The 18,025-nt window shown below is 28.8% G+C and overlaps 2 protein-coding genes across 8 annotated transcripts in view; one reads left to right on the top strand and one right to left on the bottom strand.

Moving 5' to 3' along the window:
• LOC111416425 (unc80, NALCN channel complex subunit) overlaps positions 1-18,025 on the top strand; it is a 64,320-nt gene that overhangs the window by 4,358 nt on the left and 41,937 nt on the right. For 4 of the 7 annotated variants that reach the window (XM_071195505.1, XM_071195501.1, XM_071195506.1 and 1 more), the window contains exons 5-13: positions 9,932-10,059; positions 10,111-10,260; positions 10,325-10,823; positions 10,878-11,092; positions 11,230-11,351; positions 11,519-11,548; positions 16,855-16,987; positions 17,035-17,480; positions 17,539-17,777. In XM_071195505.1, the coding sequence (XP_071051606.1) occupies positions 9,932-10,059; positions 10,111-10,260; positions 10,325-10,823; positions 10,878-11,092; positions 11,230-11,351; positions 11,519-11,548; positions 16,855-16,987; positions 17,035-17,480; positions 17,539-17,777 (1,962 nt within the window). The remainder of the gene's footprint in view (positions 1-9,931; positions 10,060-10,110; positions 10,261-10,324; positions 10,824-10,877; positions 11,093-11,229; positions 11,352-11,518; positions 11,549-16,854; positions 16,988-17,034; positions 17,481-17,538; positions 17,778-18,025) is intronic. The other 3 variants (XM_071195502.1, XM_071195504.1, XM_071195503.1) reach the window with 3 other exon arrangements.
• LOC139429294 (uncharacterized) lies at positions 682-7,079 on the bottom strand. Its single transcript, XM_071194959.1, has 2 exons — positions 5,289-7,079; positions 682-2,400 (listed from the first exon to the last, which is right to left on the bottom strand). The coding sequence occupies exons 1-2, from the start codon at positions 7,077-7,079 to the stop codon at positions 697-699; spliced, it is 3,495 nt and encodes a 1,164-aa protein (XP_071051060.1). The 3' UTR covers positions 682-696.

The following is an 18,025-nucleotide window of genomic DNA, read 5'->3' as shown; positions in this document are numbered from 1 at the left end:
TTGCTTTTAAACAGATTTCGTTAAACTCATTTCTAATTTCGGCATAATAACGTTTAAATGTTACTTTAAAACCATTTTCTGTCATTCTGGCAACTGATATTAAATTTAATTTCAAATCTGGAACATATAACACTTCTTTTAAGTCTACAGTTTTACGATGATCCTGATGAACAATTTCTAATTTTATATCTCCTTTTCTGGTAATTTCAGCTGCCCTGCCGTTTGCTAAAGTTAATTCCTTTTTAAGTGTCTTATCTTATGTCCTATTTTTTGACATCTAAAACATTTTATTTTATAATTAGGGAACTTGTCATTATAATGGTAGTATTTCTTTTCTTGGTTTTCTATTCTTAAGTAACTTGAGTTTTTCTTTGAAATTAAATAAGCTCTGTTACTTTCCTTTTCATCAGAACGTCTTGCTTCATATTCTTCGATTATCTTTATTTTTAAAGCTTCTCTGGATTAGGTAATGAATCTCTAGATTCATGACCTGATAGGAATTAAGTGCAGAAAAACGCAACTATTATCATAATAACCAAATCATTCATAGACTACTACTTGAGAATGTTGATCCTCAACAGGTGGAGTTGAGGATCGAGTACTAAATAGTAGGTTTTTAATATCGGGCCAAAGCCGCATTTTAAAATATAGTTGCCGGATATCCGTTCCACCACTATTAATAAGATAAACATAACCTTACTTTCTTAGGTTATAAATTATTATTTCTAGAATAAAAATAACGATAGAAATGATTAATCCGATGCTTAACAAATAAAAAGCACCGATTATATTAATAATTTTTAATGAATGATGATGATTTTTTACGTTAATTGTAAAGAAATTCATTAAAAATCCCCCACCATATAAAATTTTAACTTGAGAATACCAAAACTTGATAATCCCACGTTCAGTAAGTTCTAAAATTTTTTTATCAAAGATTATCTTAAACGGTGAATTCTTCTTGATGATAAAGACGTAATAATAAATTCCCACACAATCGTTTAAAACTTTTAAATGATTTTTAGCATATTCATCTAAAAAGTCAGCATCAGTTATGTATTTTTCCAACAATAATTTGACCATAACCCCATGGGAATTCCCTTTAATTTTTTGTAATCGTTCCTCCATCGATGTTTCAAAAACGAATAAATCCGCAACGTTCATTAAACGACTTAAATTCGATTCTTTATATAAATTTTTTGTGCCCGATTCGTTGGCACCCCATGTTATTTTAAAATTAATCATATCTTCTAAAGAATCGATTTTTCTGTAATATCTCGGCCACGTTAGAGTACTCGAAAATCCCGCCGAGTACCCACTCGATATTAAAATACAAATTAAGCTCCAAGACGTTAAGATAATCCTTAATTGGTTATGTTTTTTTGAAGGGAAATGTGGTCCAGATAAAGTTAAAGTTGCTAAAACTGTTAGAGTCGATGTAGAGATATCTTGAAACTTTTCGTTAACATTTAATTGAAATTTAGCGAAAAAAGTGAGGCTTAAAATTGTTATAAATGTTGTTAGAATTGTAACAACCCAAAATTTTTTGCTAATTGGTTGGAAAACGAAGGTTTCTTCTGGTAAACGGATCGGCTTTGGTACTAAAAAAGTTGTGCAACCTTGCGAATAAGGATAAGTGGTATCTACTTTTTCTGTGTCGCTGAAATCTCTCCATTGGGAACAAATACCAAGGTCTGATTGATTCGTTGTGACATCTTCGGCTAATTTTGAGTATAAATCACCAAATTTGTAATCGTAAATCCTGTATTTTACGTTCCAATTCTTCGTTATCTCTTTAATTATCTTGTATTCTACTCCATCGTAAATTTGACGCGATTTTATAAAAGCAAAGGGGGTGCAATTAAATAATGAGACTGAAAATGCCGAATTTTTATCGACCGAAAAGTTTGGCTCCCATAATTTTAGATTGTAATCGTTAAATCTCTTTGAATCTAAAATATTAATTGATTCGTTGTTGTAGATGTCAATAATTTTTGATGCGGTGATGATAATGAGTTGTTTTCCTTTAAGGAAAACGTCGATAATTAAATCTTGTTGTATTCGATTTATTTCTCCGCTAAAAAAGGTGAATATTTTCTTATGTGAATCAAAATTCTCCAAGTTTTTTATTAAATACTCAATGTTGGTGAGAATTAAAATGTACCCGGTACATTTTGATGGAGACTTTAAGTGTTTATTGGTTATAATTGGGATGTTTATTTCATAAATCGATGAAATTAAGTTTTCGTTGGTCCATAACCCAAGTTCTTCTTTTACACCTAATTCTTGGGCGATTAAATCGATACAATAATCGTTTTTGAAGTTTGTATGTAAAAAATCCTTGATGATAAATGAGGCTGACGCTTGTGTTGTGAAAATTAAAGTTGCCCAGAAAATTATCTACAAAAGAAAGAATTGGATGTTGAGAAAAATCAATTTTCGTTTTCATCTCTCTAAAAATATAAGACTTCTCAGAGGAGACAGGCTCAAACTATTGAAAATTGTTTGCTGCCAGCTATCAAAGCACAGAAGCCGCTTGGTACGTTTTACGATTATACAGGGTGTTTCTGTAAGTCGTGGCATGAATTAACCACAAATACTAGAATCAAAATGATGATTTGTTTAAAAATTTTTATTTTAAATTTGAGTCTAAATAGTTTTGGCCCTTGTCCATCGTCGAAATCAGATTATTAGTTACTAATTTACAAAATTAATGTTTAAAAGGTTGTAACGTGAAGTTAAGGATGAAGTGTTACAAGTTTACAGGTTAAAATTTAAGAACGCTCTTTTTTAATAAAAGAAATATTAAGAAACTTGAGAAAAATTCAAGAATTATCATGTGACTTAAAAATCGACGATTTTTTTCTTTTATTATATGATAGCTAACTTCAGGTTTAAAATGTCAACCTCAATTTTGACATATTTGTAATCTTCATTAAAAATCCTTTAAAATGAGTACAAACACGACATATTTATCTCCAATATTAATGAAGTTATGGTCAACTTCCGGTTAAGAATGTCAACGCCAATTTTGACATATTTGAAATCGTTGTGAAAAATCCTTTAAAATGAGTCCAAACATGATACGTTTAATTCCTGTGTTACTCGAGATATAAGCAACTTCCGGTTTGAAATGTCAACGTCATTTTGACATATTCTTAATTTTTATAAAATGTCTTAATATTTGTCACAAAAACAAAAATTTAATAAAAAAAATCAAAAATTAAAGTTGGTATTAATATTTAAAAATTAAATTGCTATCTTCATTGTTGCTAACTTCAGGTTTAATGTTTTTTATTCTAACTTTTTTGTTTTTTGAGATAAGTGCGTCTTGTTTGGACTCATTTTAAAGGTTTTTTAATGAAGATGACAAATATGTCAAAATTGACGTTGACGTTTCAAACCGGAAGTAATTGTATCTCCATTAATATTAAAGTTAAATATGTCGAGTTTGGACTCATTTTAAAGAATTTTTTATGAAGATTACGAATATAAAATAAAAATATAATAAAAAAATCAAAAATTAAGGTTGGTATTAATATTTAAGAATTAAATTGCTATCTTCATTGTTGCTAACTTAGGATTTAATGTTTTTATTCAAACTTTTTTGTTTTTTGAGATAAGTGCGTCATCTTTTTACCCATTATAAAGGTTTTTTTTAATAAAGAATACATCATGAAAGAACACCATAAAGTTGCTCATTTGTCTATTATATGATAACTAACTTCAGGTTTAATATGTCAACCTCAATTTTGACATATTTATAACCTTCATTAAAAATCCTTTAAAATGAGCACAAACACGACATATTTATCTCCAATATTAATGTAGTTATGGTCAACTTCCGGTTAAGAATGTCAACGCCAATTTTGACATATTTGAAATCGTTGTGAAAAATCCTTTAAAATGAGTCCAAACATGATACGTTTAATTCCTGTGTTACTCGAGATATAAGCAACTTCCGGTTTAAAATGTCAACGTCATTTTGACATATTCTTAATTTTTATAAAATGTCTTAATATTTGTCACATAAACAAAAATATAATAAAAAAAATCAAAAATTAAGGTTGGTATTAATATTTAAAAATTAAATTGCTATCTTCATTGTTGCTAACTTCAGGTTTAATGTTTTTTATTCTAACTTTTTTGTTTTATGAGATAAATGCGTCATCTTTGGACTCATTTTAAAGGGTTTTTAATGAAGATGACAAATATGTCAAAATTGACGTTGACGTTTCAAACCGGAAGTGATTGTATTTCTATTAATATTAAAGTTAAATATGTCGAGTTTGGACTCATTTTAAAGGATTTTTTATGAAGTTGACAAATATGTCAAAATTAAAAGTTGAATGTTCGAACTTTTTGGTTTTTTGAGATAAATGCATCATGTTTGGACATATTTTAAAAGCTTGTAATAAAGAATACATCATGAAAGAACACCATGAAGTTGTCCATTCGTCTATTATATGATAACTAACTTCAGGTTTAATATGTCAACCTCAATTTTGACAAATTTGTAATCTTGATTAAAAAATCCTTTAAAATGAATACAAACACGACATATTTATCTTCAATATGAATGAAGTTATGGTTAACTTCCGGTTAAGAATGTCAACGTCAATTTTGATATATTTGTAATCGTCGTGAAAGATCCTTTAAAATGAGTCCAAACATGATACGTTTAATTCCAATATTACTCGAGATATAAGCAACTTCCGGTTTGAAATGTCAACGTCATTTTGACATATTCTTAATTTTTATAAAATGTGTTAATATTTGTCACAAAAACAAAAATATATTAAAAACAATCAAAAATTAAGGTTGGTATTAATATTTAAAAATTAAATTGCTAACTTCAGGTTTAATATTTTTTATTCTAACTTTTTTGTTTTATGAGATAAGTGCGTCATCTTTGGACTCATTTTAAAGGTTTTTTAACGAAGATGACAAATATGTCAAAATTGACGTTGACGTTTCAAACCGGAAGTGATTGTATCTCCATTAATATTAAAGTTAAATATGTCGAGTTTGGACTCATTTTAAAGGATTTTTTTATGAAGATTACGAATATAATAATAAAATTAAAGTTGACATTGACTGAAAGTTTTTTCACGACTAAACCCGAATGTTTCTAGTTCTCGTTCTAGTTTTAGTGCAATAAAAATATACAACATAGTGATATCTCTGAAGATGGCTAATGGCCGAAACTAGTTAGACAGAAATCTCTACAAGCATTCTACTTTCTTAATTATTTATTGTTATAGAAATCAATGAATAAACTCAATAACATCATTACTAAAGTATTTAAAATAAACGATTTCAATTAAATATCCACATAAAGCGACTAAATATCCTGTTAGGAGTAAATAAAAAACTCCTTGAAAATGATTTAAATCTAAAGCTGTTGGGTCCATTTTATCACCACCAAATTGTGTATAAAATTTAGCCATATTCTTATTAATACCGGTTTTGTAGCCTAAATACCGATACCAACTAATAATAAATCCGTATTCTAAAAATTTAGGGATTTCCCGATCGAAAATCTCCGGAAATGGGGAGTTTTTATCAAAACCAAAAACAACAAAATTCGTTTGTGTGCATTCAGTTAACAATTTTAAATTGTTCAATCCAAAATCGTCTAAAGTATCGGTGTCGGTTACGTATTTTTCGGGTAAAGTTTTAACGAATATTGCAAAATTTTTCGACTTCCTCAACCAATTGTTCCTATTTTCAACGTTTGTGTCGTTAATATAATTTTTATTTAATTTATGAACAATAGGATTTAACGATTTACCCACTGTATAACGAATATCTTCACCGTAACCACCCCAATATAAATTTTCCGTTAACATATCATCTAATGTGTTAACAATTTTTGATAATCTCGGATACGTTAGTATTGTTGCGTAACCCGTTGAGTATCCGGTTGATAAAATCAAACAAGTCACACACCAAAACGTTATCATTATCCTTAAGACTGTTTGATTTTGTGGTGGAAACGATTTCAATGAGTTAATACAAACTAAGCGTAAAGATTGTCCAAAACTGTATAAAAAACTTTCGTATTTATTCGGTTTATTTATTTTCGAATAAAACCAACCTAAAATTGTTAGGATAAAAGAAATTAAAAAACAATAAAATATAATTAATATCCACAACAATTTTTGCATTGGTTCGTAAACGTAAGCAGCTGATTCGACAACGTAAGGTTTTGGTACCAAAAATGTTCCGCAATGTTGAGTGTAGGGAAATGACATTTTTAACCCTCGCTTTGAAATCGACGCCTCCCATTGAGAACAAGCAGCTAAATTCGAATTTTCATCAACAATATCATTAATAATCGTTTTATAAACGGTCTCTGAATGTTGTCGATTAATAAAATTAATATTCCATTTTTTTCCAACTGCTTTTATGATCCTTATATCGATTCCTTCGGGATCTTTGTTATTCTCTGAGTAATAATAAACGAACGGACTACAATCAGCTACGGAAACATTAAACGTTAAAGTTTGATTATAAATCGTAAAGTTGGGGTTCCACTTTGTTTTGATAAACTCTTCTTTGTTGATTAAATTTGGGTATTTAATTTGTTGGTGATTTCTAATTACTTTTAAAGTTTCGTTGTTGTTAATGATGATTAAATCGATTCCTCGGAGATTTGTTGCTAATAAAAATTGATAATTTGTAAACGTTTCGTTTAAATTTGTGTAAATCACTACTCTTGATAACGATTTAAATTGATTTTCGGATTTCGTCGTAAAGAATTGATTGATTTTCGTGAAATTATTGGTTATTATTAAGTAATCTTCGCAAGCTTTCAAATTAATATTGGGGTTTTTTATTTTTACGGTTGGTATTAAATTTTCCATTAAAAACTTTTCTATATTTTCATTTTCTTTGTAATTATTTAAAATCTTTAATGATTTATCATCATTCTCAACGAAATTATCATCGTGGAATAAATAAATGCAATTTACATCTTGAAAAATCAATTTCAAAATTGTCCCTTTAAAGAAATTTTTTGTAAAAACCAAACTTATAAAGTACAGAATCAAAAAGGATTGTTTCATTATTTCCATTTTCTAAAACTAAACAATTTTGGCTACATCACATTCTTAAGTACTCGAAGGAAATTCTTTTTCCTTGTCACCCTTTATTTCCGAGTTGTTTGTGAAGCAGTTAAGAATAATTTATCACTCTTTTTTTGAGGGTTACGTCAACGTAATAGTGGGTTATTTACGTTTTTAGATAATATTTAGGGTGATAACTTCTCTTTTCTTTTATAAAAACGATATAACAATTGGACCGCGTTATACATCACTTGACTAAGCGATATTTTATCGTTTTTAGAGATTCACATGATAGATTTATTAATTAGATTAGATTATTATTAAGATATCACTATGTTGCATATTTTTATTGCACTAAAACTAGAACGAGATCTAGAAACATTCGGGTTTAGTCGTGAAAAAAACTTCCAGTTGTCAATGTCAACTTTAATTCTATTATATTCGTAATCTTCATAAAAAATCCTTTAAAATGAGTCCAAACTCGACATATTTAACTTTAATATTAACGGAGATACAATCACTTCCGGTTTGAAACGTCAACGTCAATTTTGACATATTTGTCATCTTCATTAAAAAACCTTTAAAATGAGTCCAAAGATGACGCACTTATCTCAAAAAACAAAAAAGTTAGAATAAAAAACATTAAACCCGAAGTTGGCAACAATGAAGATAGCAATTTAATTTTTAAATATTAATATCAACCTTAATTTTTGATTTTTTTTTATTATATTTTTGTTTTTGTGACAAATATTAAGACAATTTATAAAAATTAAGAATATGTCAAAATTGACGTTGACATTCTTAACCGGAAGTTGACCATAGCTTCATTAATATTGAAGATAAATATGTCGTGTTTGTACTCATTTTAAAGGATTTTTAATGAACATTACAAATATGTCAAAATTCAGGTTGACATTTTAAACCTGAAGTTAGTTATCATATAGTAGTAACAGATAAATGGACAACTTCAGGGTGTTCTTTTATGATGTATTCTTTATTAAAAAATCTTTAAAATGAGTCCAAACAATCTTTTATCTCAAAAAACCAAAAAGTTCGAACTTTTAACTTTTAATTTTGACATATTTGTGAACTTCATAAACAATCCTTTAAAATGAGTCTAAACTCGACATATTTAACTTTAATATTAATAGAGATACAATCACTTCCGGTTTGAAGCGTCAACGTCAATTTTGACATATTTGTCATCTTCGTTAAAAAACTTTTATATTGAGTCCAAAGATGACACTTATCTCAAAAAACAAAAAAGTTTGAATAAAAAACATTAAACCCGAAGTTAGCAACAATTTAATTTTTAAATATTAATACCAACCTTAATTTTTGATTTTTTTTATTATATTTTTGTTTTTGTGACAAACATTAAGACATTTATAAAAATTAAGAATATGTCAAAATGACGTTGACATTTCAAACCGGAAGTTGCTTATATCTCGAGTAATATTAGAATTAATTGTATCATGTTTGGACTCATTTTAAAGGATTTTTCACGGCGATTACAAATATGTCAAAATTGACGTTGACATTCTTAACCGGAAGTTGACCATAACTTCATTAATATTGAAGATAAATATGTCGTGTTTGTACTCATTTTAAAGGATTTTTAATGAACATTACAAATATGTTAAAATTGAGGTTGACATTTTAAACCTGAAGTTAGTTATCATATAATAGACAAATAGACAAATTCATGGTGTTCTTTTATGATGTATTCTTATTAAAAAAACTTTTAAAATGACTCCAAAGATGAAGCACTTATCTCAAGGAAACAAAAAAGTTAGAATAAAAAACATTAAACCCGAAGTTAGCAACAATGAAGATAGCAATTTAATTTTTAAATATTAATACCAACCTTAATTTTTGATTTTTTTTTTATTATATTTTTGTTTTTGTGACAAATATTAAGACATTTTATAAAAATTAAGAATATGTCAAAATGACATTGATATTTCAAACCGGAAGTTGCTTATAACTCGAGTAATATTGGAATTAAACGTATCATGTTTGGACTCATTTTAAAGGATTTTTCACAACGATTACAAATATATCAAAATTGACGCTGACATTCTTAACCGGAAGTTGGCCATAACTTCATTAATGTTGAAGATAAATATGTCGTGTTTGTACTCATTTTAAAGGATTTTTAATGAAGATTATAAATATGTCAAAATTGAGGTTTACATTTTAAGCCTGAAGTTAGTTATTATACAGGGTGTCAGATAAAAAACTCCCCGAGCTGTAACTCTGTTATTTATATTCCGATTTTCTTGATATCTTGCAATAATCAACTTTTGTTTTTCAAGTTGCTCGGTATATTTTTTTTCACCTCATTGGATAGAGATTTTTTTTCTCAGTCCAACGATGTGCAATACGTTTATTAAGTACTTCTTGCAACAAAAGAATTAAAACATTTAATATTGACTTAATAATGTACTCTGTTTTTACTAAGTAGCCTACCATGATAAAACAAAAAATGCGTAAAATAGTTCTTATTACCATATCCGTAATAGTTTTTCTTCGTAAAAGATTGGTATTTCATAAAGAAAAATAAATCATTATTATTCAAATAAAACAACAACAAAATAAAAACAAATCAAGAGTTTTAATAAATCAATCTTTTTGCCACATTCGCATTGTGGGTTATTTTTAATTCCAATTTTAAACAGATAGGTGGGGCATAGCGCATATCCTATTCTCAGTCTAGTAATGAGAGTGTACAACTGGTATAATACAAAGGGAAAGAGAAATTACATCCTTATATTAGTAGAGTTTTAAGTGAAATGAGATTATGTATATTCTATTTGATATGTCAGCCTAAAAACTTAGCCTACATAATTAATTTTTAGAAAAACCTTCATCTGAAAAACTTTCAACTGAAAGTCCCCCCACTCAAGCACCAGTTACTTTCTTCGAACATCCTTCATCATCTTCAGTAACAGTAACAGCCACCATAACAAAACCAGGAGATGACGATGTAAATCAAAAAATACTTTTTATTTTCTAATTTTAATTCTTAATTATTAAGGGATCTTGGTTATCTTCCCCCAAAGACACGGTATTTCCGGAAACAATCCCCGAGGAGAGTTCAAGTACCGAAGAAGAACACGTCGTTATATTTCGATTACCTTCATTACACGAATCCGATGGATTTTTACGAGATCCTTCGATTTATACGGTAAAAATAATGGTTTATTAATGACTTGTAATTGTAATTATTTCGTGTATTTGCTTGTTCGAAGGCTGAAACTAGTATTTTTCAATTAACGATGAAAAGAAATGGTGGTGGAAACGATTCTGTTGAAAAATTAAAATCCGATACGAAAACAAAAATTAATCAAAAACAAAGTCCTCCGATTGAAAAAGATTCTTCGGGAGATAGCAGCAAACATCCTTCAACTACAGAAGGGGACGCGGGCGGTTCAAAAAAGAATTTATTAGGTTCATCTTCCGTTAATGATATTTCCGCGGCGACGTTTCTAGACGTCGCTGTTTTAAGATGTCTCTTTATAACTCATTGGCAAGAAGAAGGGATTTATTGGGGTTTGCATTATATGTATAATCGATTAAGAGATATCAGCGATGAAACTTCATCACAACAACAACCGCGACGAAGAAGCAATTCTTTACCAATCCCAAAAATTGAAATTTCCGTTTATCAAAGCGGGAGTGATTCGAAAAATCAAGAAAATAAAGATTTTATTCCGGTTCCTGAACTTAAAGATGTCTCCTTGTTATCAGGTTTTTATTTAAATTTATTTTTTTGTTTTTCTTTTGTTAATTTTTTTTTGTTAGAATCTTTACCACCTTATACAAAGCAACGAGAAGAATCACCTCACGTTCGAAGGGCGAGTGAAAAAACTAAAAGAAGAATGAAAATGGCTGATTTAAAAGCGTTCGTTGAAACGAAGTTGCTGTCGAAATCGGATAAAGCTTTGGAAAGAATCGGGCAGGATTCTGAACCAAAATTGCTTAGGGAACATCCGGTGGGTTCCTCAAGTAACATTAGCGTATGTATCTAAGTGTCTCTTCTAATCTCTTCTGCACACTAACTTCATATTGTTTTATTGCACCTAAAATTTGTTTCAAACTTTTAAACACAAATTATTTATTTATTTATAAAAGACTAACTTATAAAGATGTATAGGATTACCATAGAAGCTTGGATACTGGTGACGTCCACTTCAAAAGTCCATCATCATCTCGATTTAAATACTTCGATCCACTTCCATGCAACTTGGTAAAAGGAAAAAGTATGCCGAGTTTAAGGTAATTCTTTTAGACTAAGTATTTCTTTGATGTGAGCATCTTTGGATATTTTTAATGTGAGTTAGTTTCCTCTTTCGCACTAATAGCCATTTATTTATTAATTTTATTTTATTTTCCGGTCTGATTAAATGTTCTTATGCTGTGTTTCTGTTATCTTTGTCTATTAGCTGTTTGATAGATGAACTAACCGCTACTGGGTAAGTCGTACTTTTCAATTCTTCAATAAAAATGTTTAATGGACCGCGTTATGCACCACTTGACTAAGCGACAAATGAATAACGTTGAGAAAAATGGGATTTTCGTTTTCATCTCTTTAAAAATATGACTTCCAGGTTTTTCTGTAACTCGTGGCATAAATTTAATATTAGAGTCAAAATGATGATTCGTGTAAAAATTTTTGAAGAAAATTAACTAGAGTTTGCTTTTGTACTTTTAAACAGGTTTCTATTTTATATACAGGGTGTTTCAGGTTTTTGCAGCAGGACTTTAACAGTCGAAGTTAAATTTTTGAATTGATTTTTATTTAATATTAAACATAGAATACGTTCTTTAACGTATTCTTTATGGATTAAAATAACAATAACTTTTCCGACAGTATATTTTTTGGCTTTTTGAATAAAAATTTTTATTCTCGGTACTTTTTTACGTAAAAACGGTACTCTTATCAAAATACGCTCGTTTTCAAGATAATCCCCTTTTTATTATCCTTCCTCCTTGTAATTGATGATTGTTATTTATTTTAGTTCGATTTATTGGTTCAAGATAGATCAATTTTTTTAAACAAAGTAGGTAAGTTTGGCTAATGTTTTAGTTTATTATATCAAGGTCAAATCACCAGCAGTTGTTGATCAAAGTGTTAAATTAATTTTTCTTATTTGTTAACGTGTTGAATTCAATTTTCTTGTTTATCAACGTGCTAAATTCATTACTCTTTTTCCTAATCGTGTTAAATTGTTTTTTGTTCATTTTTTAATTTTTTGTTTGCTGCATAAAAACTTTATAAAATGCCCTTTCTTTTTGGTAACCAAGAGGTAGCGGATATTCATTTAGTTTATGAGTTTGCAAACGGAAATTCAGAGAATAAGAATTTTTATTCAAAAAGCCAAGAAGTATACTTATTTTAATTCGTAAAGGATATAGTAGAACGAACTCTATAATCGTCTTTCTCATGCCAAAAAACCTTCGTATACCAAATTTGAATAGAATCGGTTGAAATACACGTGTAACATTAAATAAAAATCAATTTAAATATTTAATTTGAACACCCTGTATCTCCAAAATAAAGCTTTTGTCAACCTATGTTTATATGAAGTTTTTGTGTTAATTTTAAAAGATCTATCGACTACTACAAAAACCTGAAACACCCTGTAGAATTTAAGTCTAACTAGTTTCGGCCTTTGGCCATCTTCAGAGACTCTACAAATAGATTAACAACTCTTATCTTATCCATTTTACAAACAAGTTTCTTAATGTTTCTTCTAATGTTTTCTAAAAGAAATATTAAGAAACTTGGGAAAAATTCAAGAATCATCATGTGGCTTAAAAATCGACGATTTTCTTTAATCAATGTGATATGACTCAAAAAACACGTTAAAAATAAAAAGAAAGTGCTAAAATGTGACTAACACTAAATTAACTTCAGTTATAAAACTTCTATTACATGATAACTAACTTCAGGTTTAAAATGTCAACCTCAATTTTGACATATTTGTAATCTTCATTAAAAATCCTTTAAAATGAGTACAAACACGGCATATTTATCTTCAATATTAATGAAGTTATGGTCAACTTCCGGTTAAGAATGTCAACGTCAATTTTGACATATTTGTAGTCGTCGTGAAAAATCCTTTAAAATGAGCCTAAACATGATACGTTTAATTCCAATATTACTCGAGATATAAGCAACTTCCGGTTTGAAATGTCAACGTCATTTTGACATATTCTTAATTTTTATAAAATGTCTTAATATTTTTCACAAAAATAAAAATATAATAAAAAAAAATCAAAAATTAAGGTTGGTATTAATATTTAAAAATTAAATTGGTATCTTCTTTGTTGCTAACTTCGGGTTTAATGTTTTTATTCTAACTTTTTTGTTTTATGAGATAAGTGCATCATCTTTGGACTCATTTTAAAGGATTTTTTATTAAGATTAACTTCAGTTATAAAACTCCTATTACATGATAACTAACTTCAGGTTTAAAATGTCAACCTCAATTTTGACATATTTGTAATCTTTATTAAAAATCCTTTAAAATGAGTACAAACACGACATATTTATCTTCAATATTAATGAAGTTATGGTCAACTTCCGGTTAAAAATGTCAACGTCAATTTTGACATATTTGTAATCGTCGTGAAAAATCCTTTAAAATGAGCCTAAACATGATACGTTTAATTCCAATATTACTCGAGATATAAGCAACTTCCGGTTTGAAATGTCAACGTCATTTTGACATATTCTTAATTTTTATAAAATGTCTTAATATTTTTCACAAAAATAAAAATATAATAAAAAGAAATCAAAAATTAAGGTTGGTATTAATATTTAAAAATTAAATTGCTATCTTCATTGTTGCTAACTTCGGGTTTAATGTTTTTTATTCTAACTTTTTTGTTTTATGAGATAAGTGCATCATCTTTGGACTCATTTTAAAGGATTTTTTATGAAGTTGACAAATATGTGAAAATTAAAAGTTAAAAGTTCGAACTTTTTAATTTTTTGAGATAAATGCATCATATTTGGACTCATTTTAAAGTTTTTTTAATAAAGAATACATCATGAAAGAACACCATGAAGTTGTCCATTTGTTTATTATATGATAACTAACTTCAGGTTTAAAATATCAACCTCAATTTTGACATATCGTCGACTTAGTAAGAAAACCACGTAACTCCAATTTTTACCAAAAATAAGATTTTGATGTAATTATGCAACAAATTATTAAATCTACCAATTCCGAAAACTTCGCGTATATTGAAATACACGTTTCCGTTGAAATGCTTAAAATAAAAAGCACTTAACTAGGACTGTCATAGTAAAAAAATCAGTTTTTTCTGTCTCCTGTAAAATTTTCCGAAATGGAGTTACGTGGTTTTCTTACTAAGCCGACGATATTTGTAATCTTCATTAAAAATCCTTTAAAATGAGTACAAACACGACATATTTATCTTCAATATTAATGAAGTTATGGTCAACTTCCGGTTAAGAATGTCAACGTCAATTTTGACATATTTGTAATCGTCGTGAAAAATCGTTTAAAATGAGTCCAAACATGATAGTTTAATTCCAATATTACTCGAGATATAAGCAAGTTTCGGTTTGAAATGTCAACGTCATTTTGACATATTCTTAATTTTTATAAAATGTCTTAATGTTTTTCACAAAAACAAAAATATAATAAAAAAAAAAACAAAAATTAAGGTTGGTATTAATATTTAAAAATTAAATTGCTATCTTCATAGTTGCTAACTTCGGGTTTAATATTTTTTATTCTAACTTTTTGGTTTTTTGAGATAAGTGCATCATCTTTGGACTCATTTTAAAGGGTTTTTAATAAAGATGACAAATATGTCAAAATTGACGTTGACGTTTCAAACCGGAAGTGATTGTATCTCCATTAATATCAAAGTTAAATATGTCGAGTTTGGACTCAGGTTTAAAATGTCAACCTCAATTTTGACATATTTGTAACTTTCATTAAAAATCCTTTAAAATGAGTCCAAACATAATACGTTTAATTCCAATATTACTCGAGATATAACCAAAGTCCGGTTTGAAATGTCAATGTTAGTTTATAAAAGACTTTTCGGATTGACTTTTATCGAATTGACAGTTATCGGATTTTAATTTTAATTATCTCGAATCTCTTAAAGTGCGTTATAAACCGGACTCAGTTCGATAAATCAAAGAAATAAACGCTTCCTATACACGTTTTATCACGCACTTTAAAAGATTCGAGATAATTAAAATTAAAATCCGATAACTGTCAATTTGATAAATGTCAATCCGGCTCGAAGGACCAAATTTTATGTCGATAAACTATAATAGTATATTAAAAAAACAAGTTTCGTAAGACACGCTTGAAATGCACGAATTCAAGTTGAAAAACGAGTGGCGAAGCCACGAGTTTTTTAATGAATGAGTGCTTTAAGTCTTATGAAACGTGTTTTTTATGCTATTTTTTGTAATTCGCGTTTTTATACTTTTTTTTAACAAAAATAAAATAAATTTTGGCAATGTAGGGAAATAGGTATGTAGCAGTTGGTAACACCGGAACACTTGAAAAGAGAAACTTTGAATTGACAATTAGAAACTGTCAAAACAAAATATATTCACCTGAAAAAAATTTTTGATGTACACTTCCCAAAATAAGAGAAATTGCTCAGAGTCAATGTCCTCATCATTGTGGACCTTGTATTTGATGCTAAGAACGTGTTTAAACATCCATAGACAAAAATTGTCACATTGACAACTAGAAAAATTAATGACCCAATGTCACCAACTTGAACTGATTCCATAAAATGTTACTAAAATTTCATTACAGCATCGGATGCTGTAAAGAGTCTCATTACAGCACCCGTTTGAGTACTGTTATAGCTTCCATTACCGTAGCGAATTACAAAAAAGACTCTTCGGATCTTCACTTTAACATTTAATTTTCGCGTAAAAAACAATTATAGAAAAAGAGATTGAGTACCTTTGTCACTAATTCACACCACTCGAAGAATTATTTTTAGTTAAAGGCGTGCTTCTTATTGTGTCGAGATTTTTATTGACAATTGAGGAAAAATGAACATACTTGATTATTTTAAAGAATATATGTAATCTTACTTGATTCTATTTCAAACAAATTGCTATAATGTAGATGACAAATATGTCAAAATTGACGTTAACGTTTCAAACCGGAAGTGAGGTTTGAACCGTTTTCAAACCGAGTTTGGATTTATTTTAAAGGATTTTTTTATGAAGTTGACAAATATGTCAAAATTAATAATTGAAAGTTCGAACTTTTTGTTTTTTTTTAGAGAAATGGGTCATGTTTAGACTCACTTTAAAGGTTATTACCTTTAACTTTATACCTTTACCTACCAGACAGCATGAAAATCTCTAAAAACGATAAAATATCGCTTAATCAAGTGATGTATAACGCGGTCCAAATAATCTTCAAATTTGAAGTAGGAATTTAGTTTTTCTAAGGTTGTCATGAAAATTCCCTAAAACATGGCGAATATTGCATGTAAAGTTTCGAACACAACCTTAATTTATTTCTTAGATATTTTTCATCACCCGTGATAAAATCGCATCTATTTGACCCCACACGATTAATTAAGTGTTAAAAAAAATTTAAATAATCAAATTAAAAAAAATTTAATTTTTCTAGGGTTGCCTAAAATTAGTCGTTGCCATGGAGATTCGTGAAAAAAGATCACAACATAACCTTAATTTTTTGAATGTAACAATTTAAAGCATTACAATTAACATTTTTCTTTTTATTATTAGATATATCGGAGAAACGAAATGGGATATTCGAAGACACGCAAAATTATCAACTCCCGCTCCACCTATGGCAAATCCTATAATAACAGTAACGGAACACACCCCAACTCCTTCACCAGACTTCTTAAAACGACAAGTAATATCATTAATCCTCATTATCTTAAATTAATTTAATTTTTTTAGGGCTCAGTTGATAGTCAATTAGATGCTTTAAGCCTGGGAAATAAATCCAACGCGCCAAAAGAGCGTAAATCAAGTTTGACTCGATCTCAAACCGATTCAAACATAACCTACGCCCAAGATGAAATTATTGAAGTACCTGGATCGTTTTGTTATATAACGAAGGAAGGTGATATCGATATGCAGGTCGTGTTGAAAGCAGTCCATTCTGCGAGTTTGAGAGACCATAATGTGTGTACTTTAAGAGTATTGGAAGTTATTTTAAATTTGGTGGAGCTTTTAATGGATTTGGGGGTTCTAAAACAATTTTTAAGAGATGAAGCTTTATCTGGAGTTAATTCGACGAACGTTGATCCGAATGCGGATAAAAATAAAACGGATCAAAGCGAAAATGTAGAAAAAACGAAAGTTTTGACACCCCATCGATTAATTATGAATATTATTATAAGGTTGGTCATTTTTATACTTTGTGAAAAATTTGGTATCAATTTTTGATATTATTTTTAGGGTTTTGAAACATTTAGGTTGTCCCCATGGTTGTACTGATGGGCAAAGAGGTCCTGCAGCGGAATTTCTAAGAACGCAATGCCAAAATATTTTAACGAAATTAAACCGTGCTAGTACAAAACAATTTGGTAGATACTTAAGGGATTATGTTAAATCTCAGCCTATTCCGGAATTACTTGATCTTTTCCACTCTTATGTTGGATATTGTATCGATCCAAGTTCGCTTTTATCGCCTCTGAGTAAGTTCACCAGATGTCGTCGTTGTACAGTTTGTGTTTAGGTCACATTTCCATTATTTATCCATTTTCTTCACACATCCTCCGACTTCTTGTTGTAAATAAACCTCACTAAAAAGTATCTAGAACACAAGGAGGTGTTTTAATTTCAAAAAGACTACAAACGAATTATTTTTATTCACACAAAATACACGCCTTGTGAGCCACTAGTGTACTTGCTATGCCACGATTCATTGTAAAAAAAATTTACC

This window comes from Onthophagus taurus, chromosome 3 (genome assembly GCF_036711975.1).
Source record: "Onthophagus taurus isolate NC chromosome 3, IU_Otau_3.0, whole genome shotgun sequence".
Classification (NCBI taxonomy): Eukaryota; Metazoa; Arthropoda; class Insecta; order Coleoptera; family Scarabaeidae; genus Onthophagus; species Onthophagus taurus.
This window is presented reverse-complemented; position numbering and strand designations above follow the sequence as displayed.

What these genes read in the sequence shown, in the direction of transcription:
- LOC139429294 (XM_071194959.1), bottom strand. Translation starts at nt 7,079, where the DNA reads ATGGAAATAATGAAACAATCCTTTTTGATTCTGTACTTTATAAGTTTG. An exon ending in TTAAATACTTTAGTAATGAT is followed by an intron (nt 2,401 to 5,288) that starts GTTATTGAGTTT and finishes TTTCTTTTGTAG; the next exon opens with ATAATTTTCTGGGCAACTTT.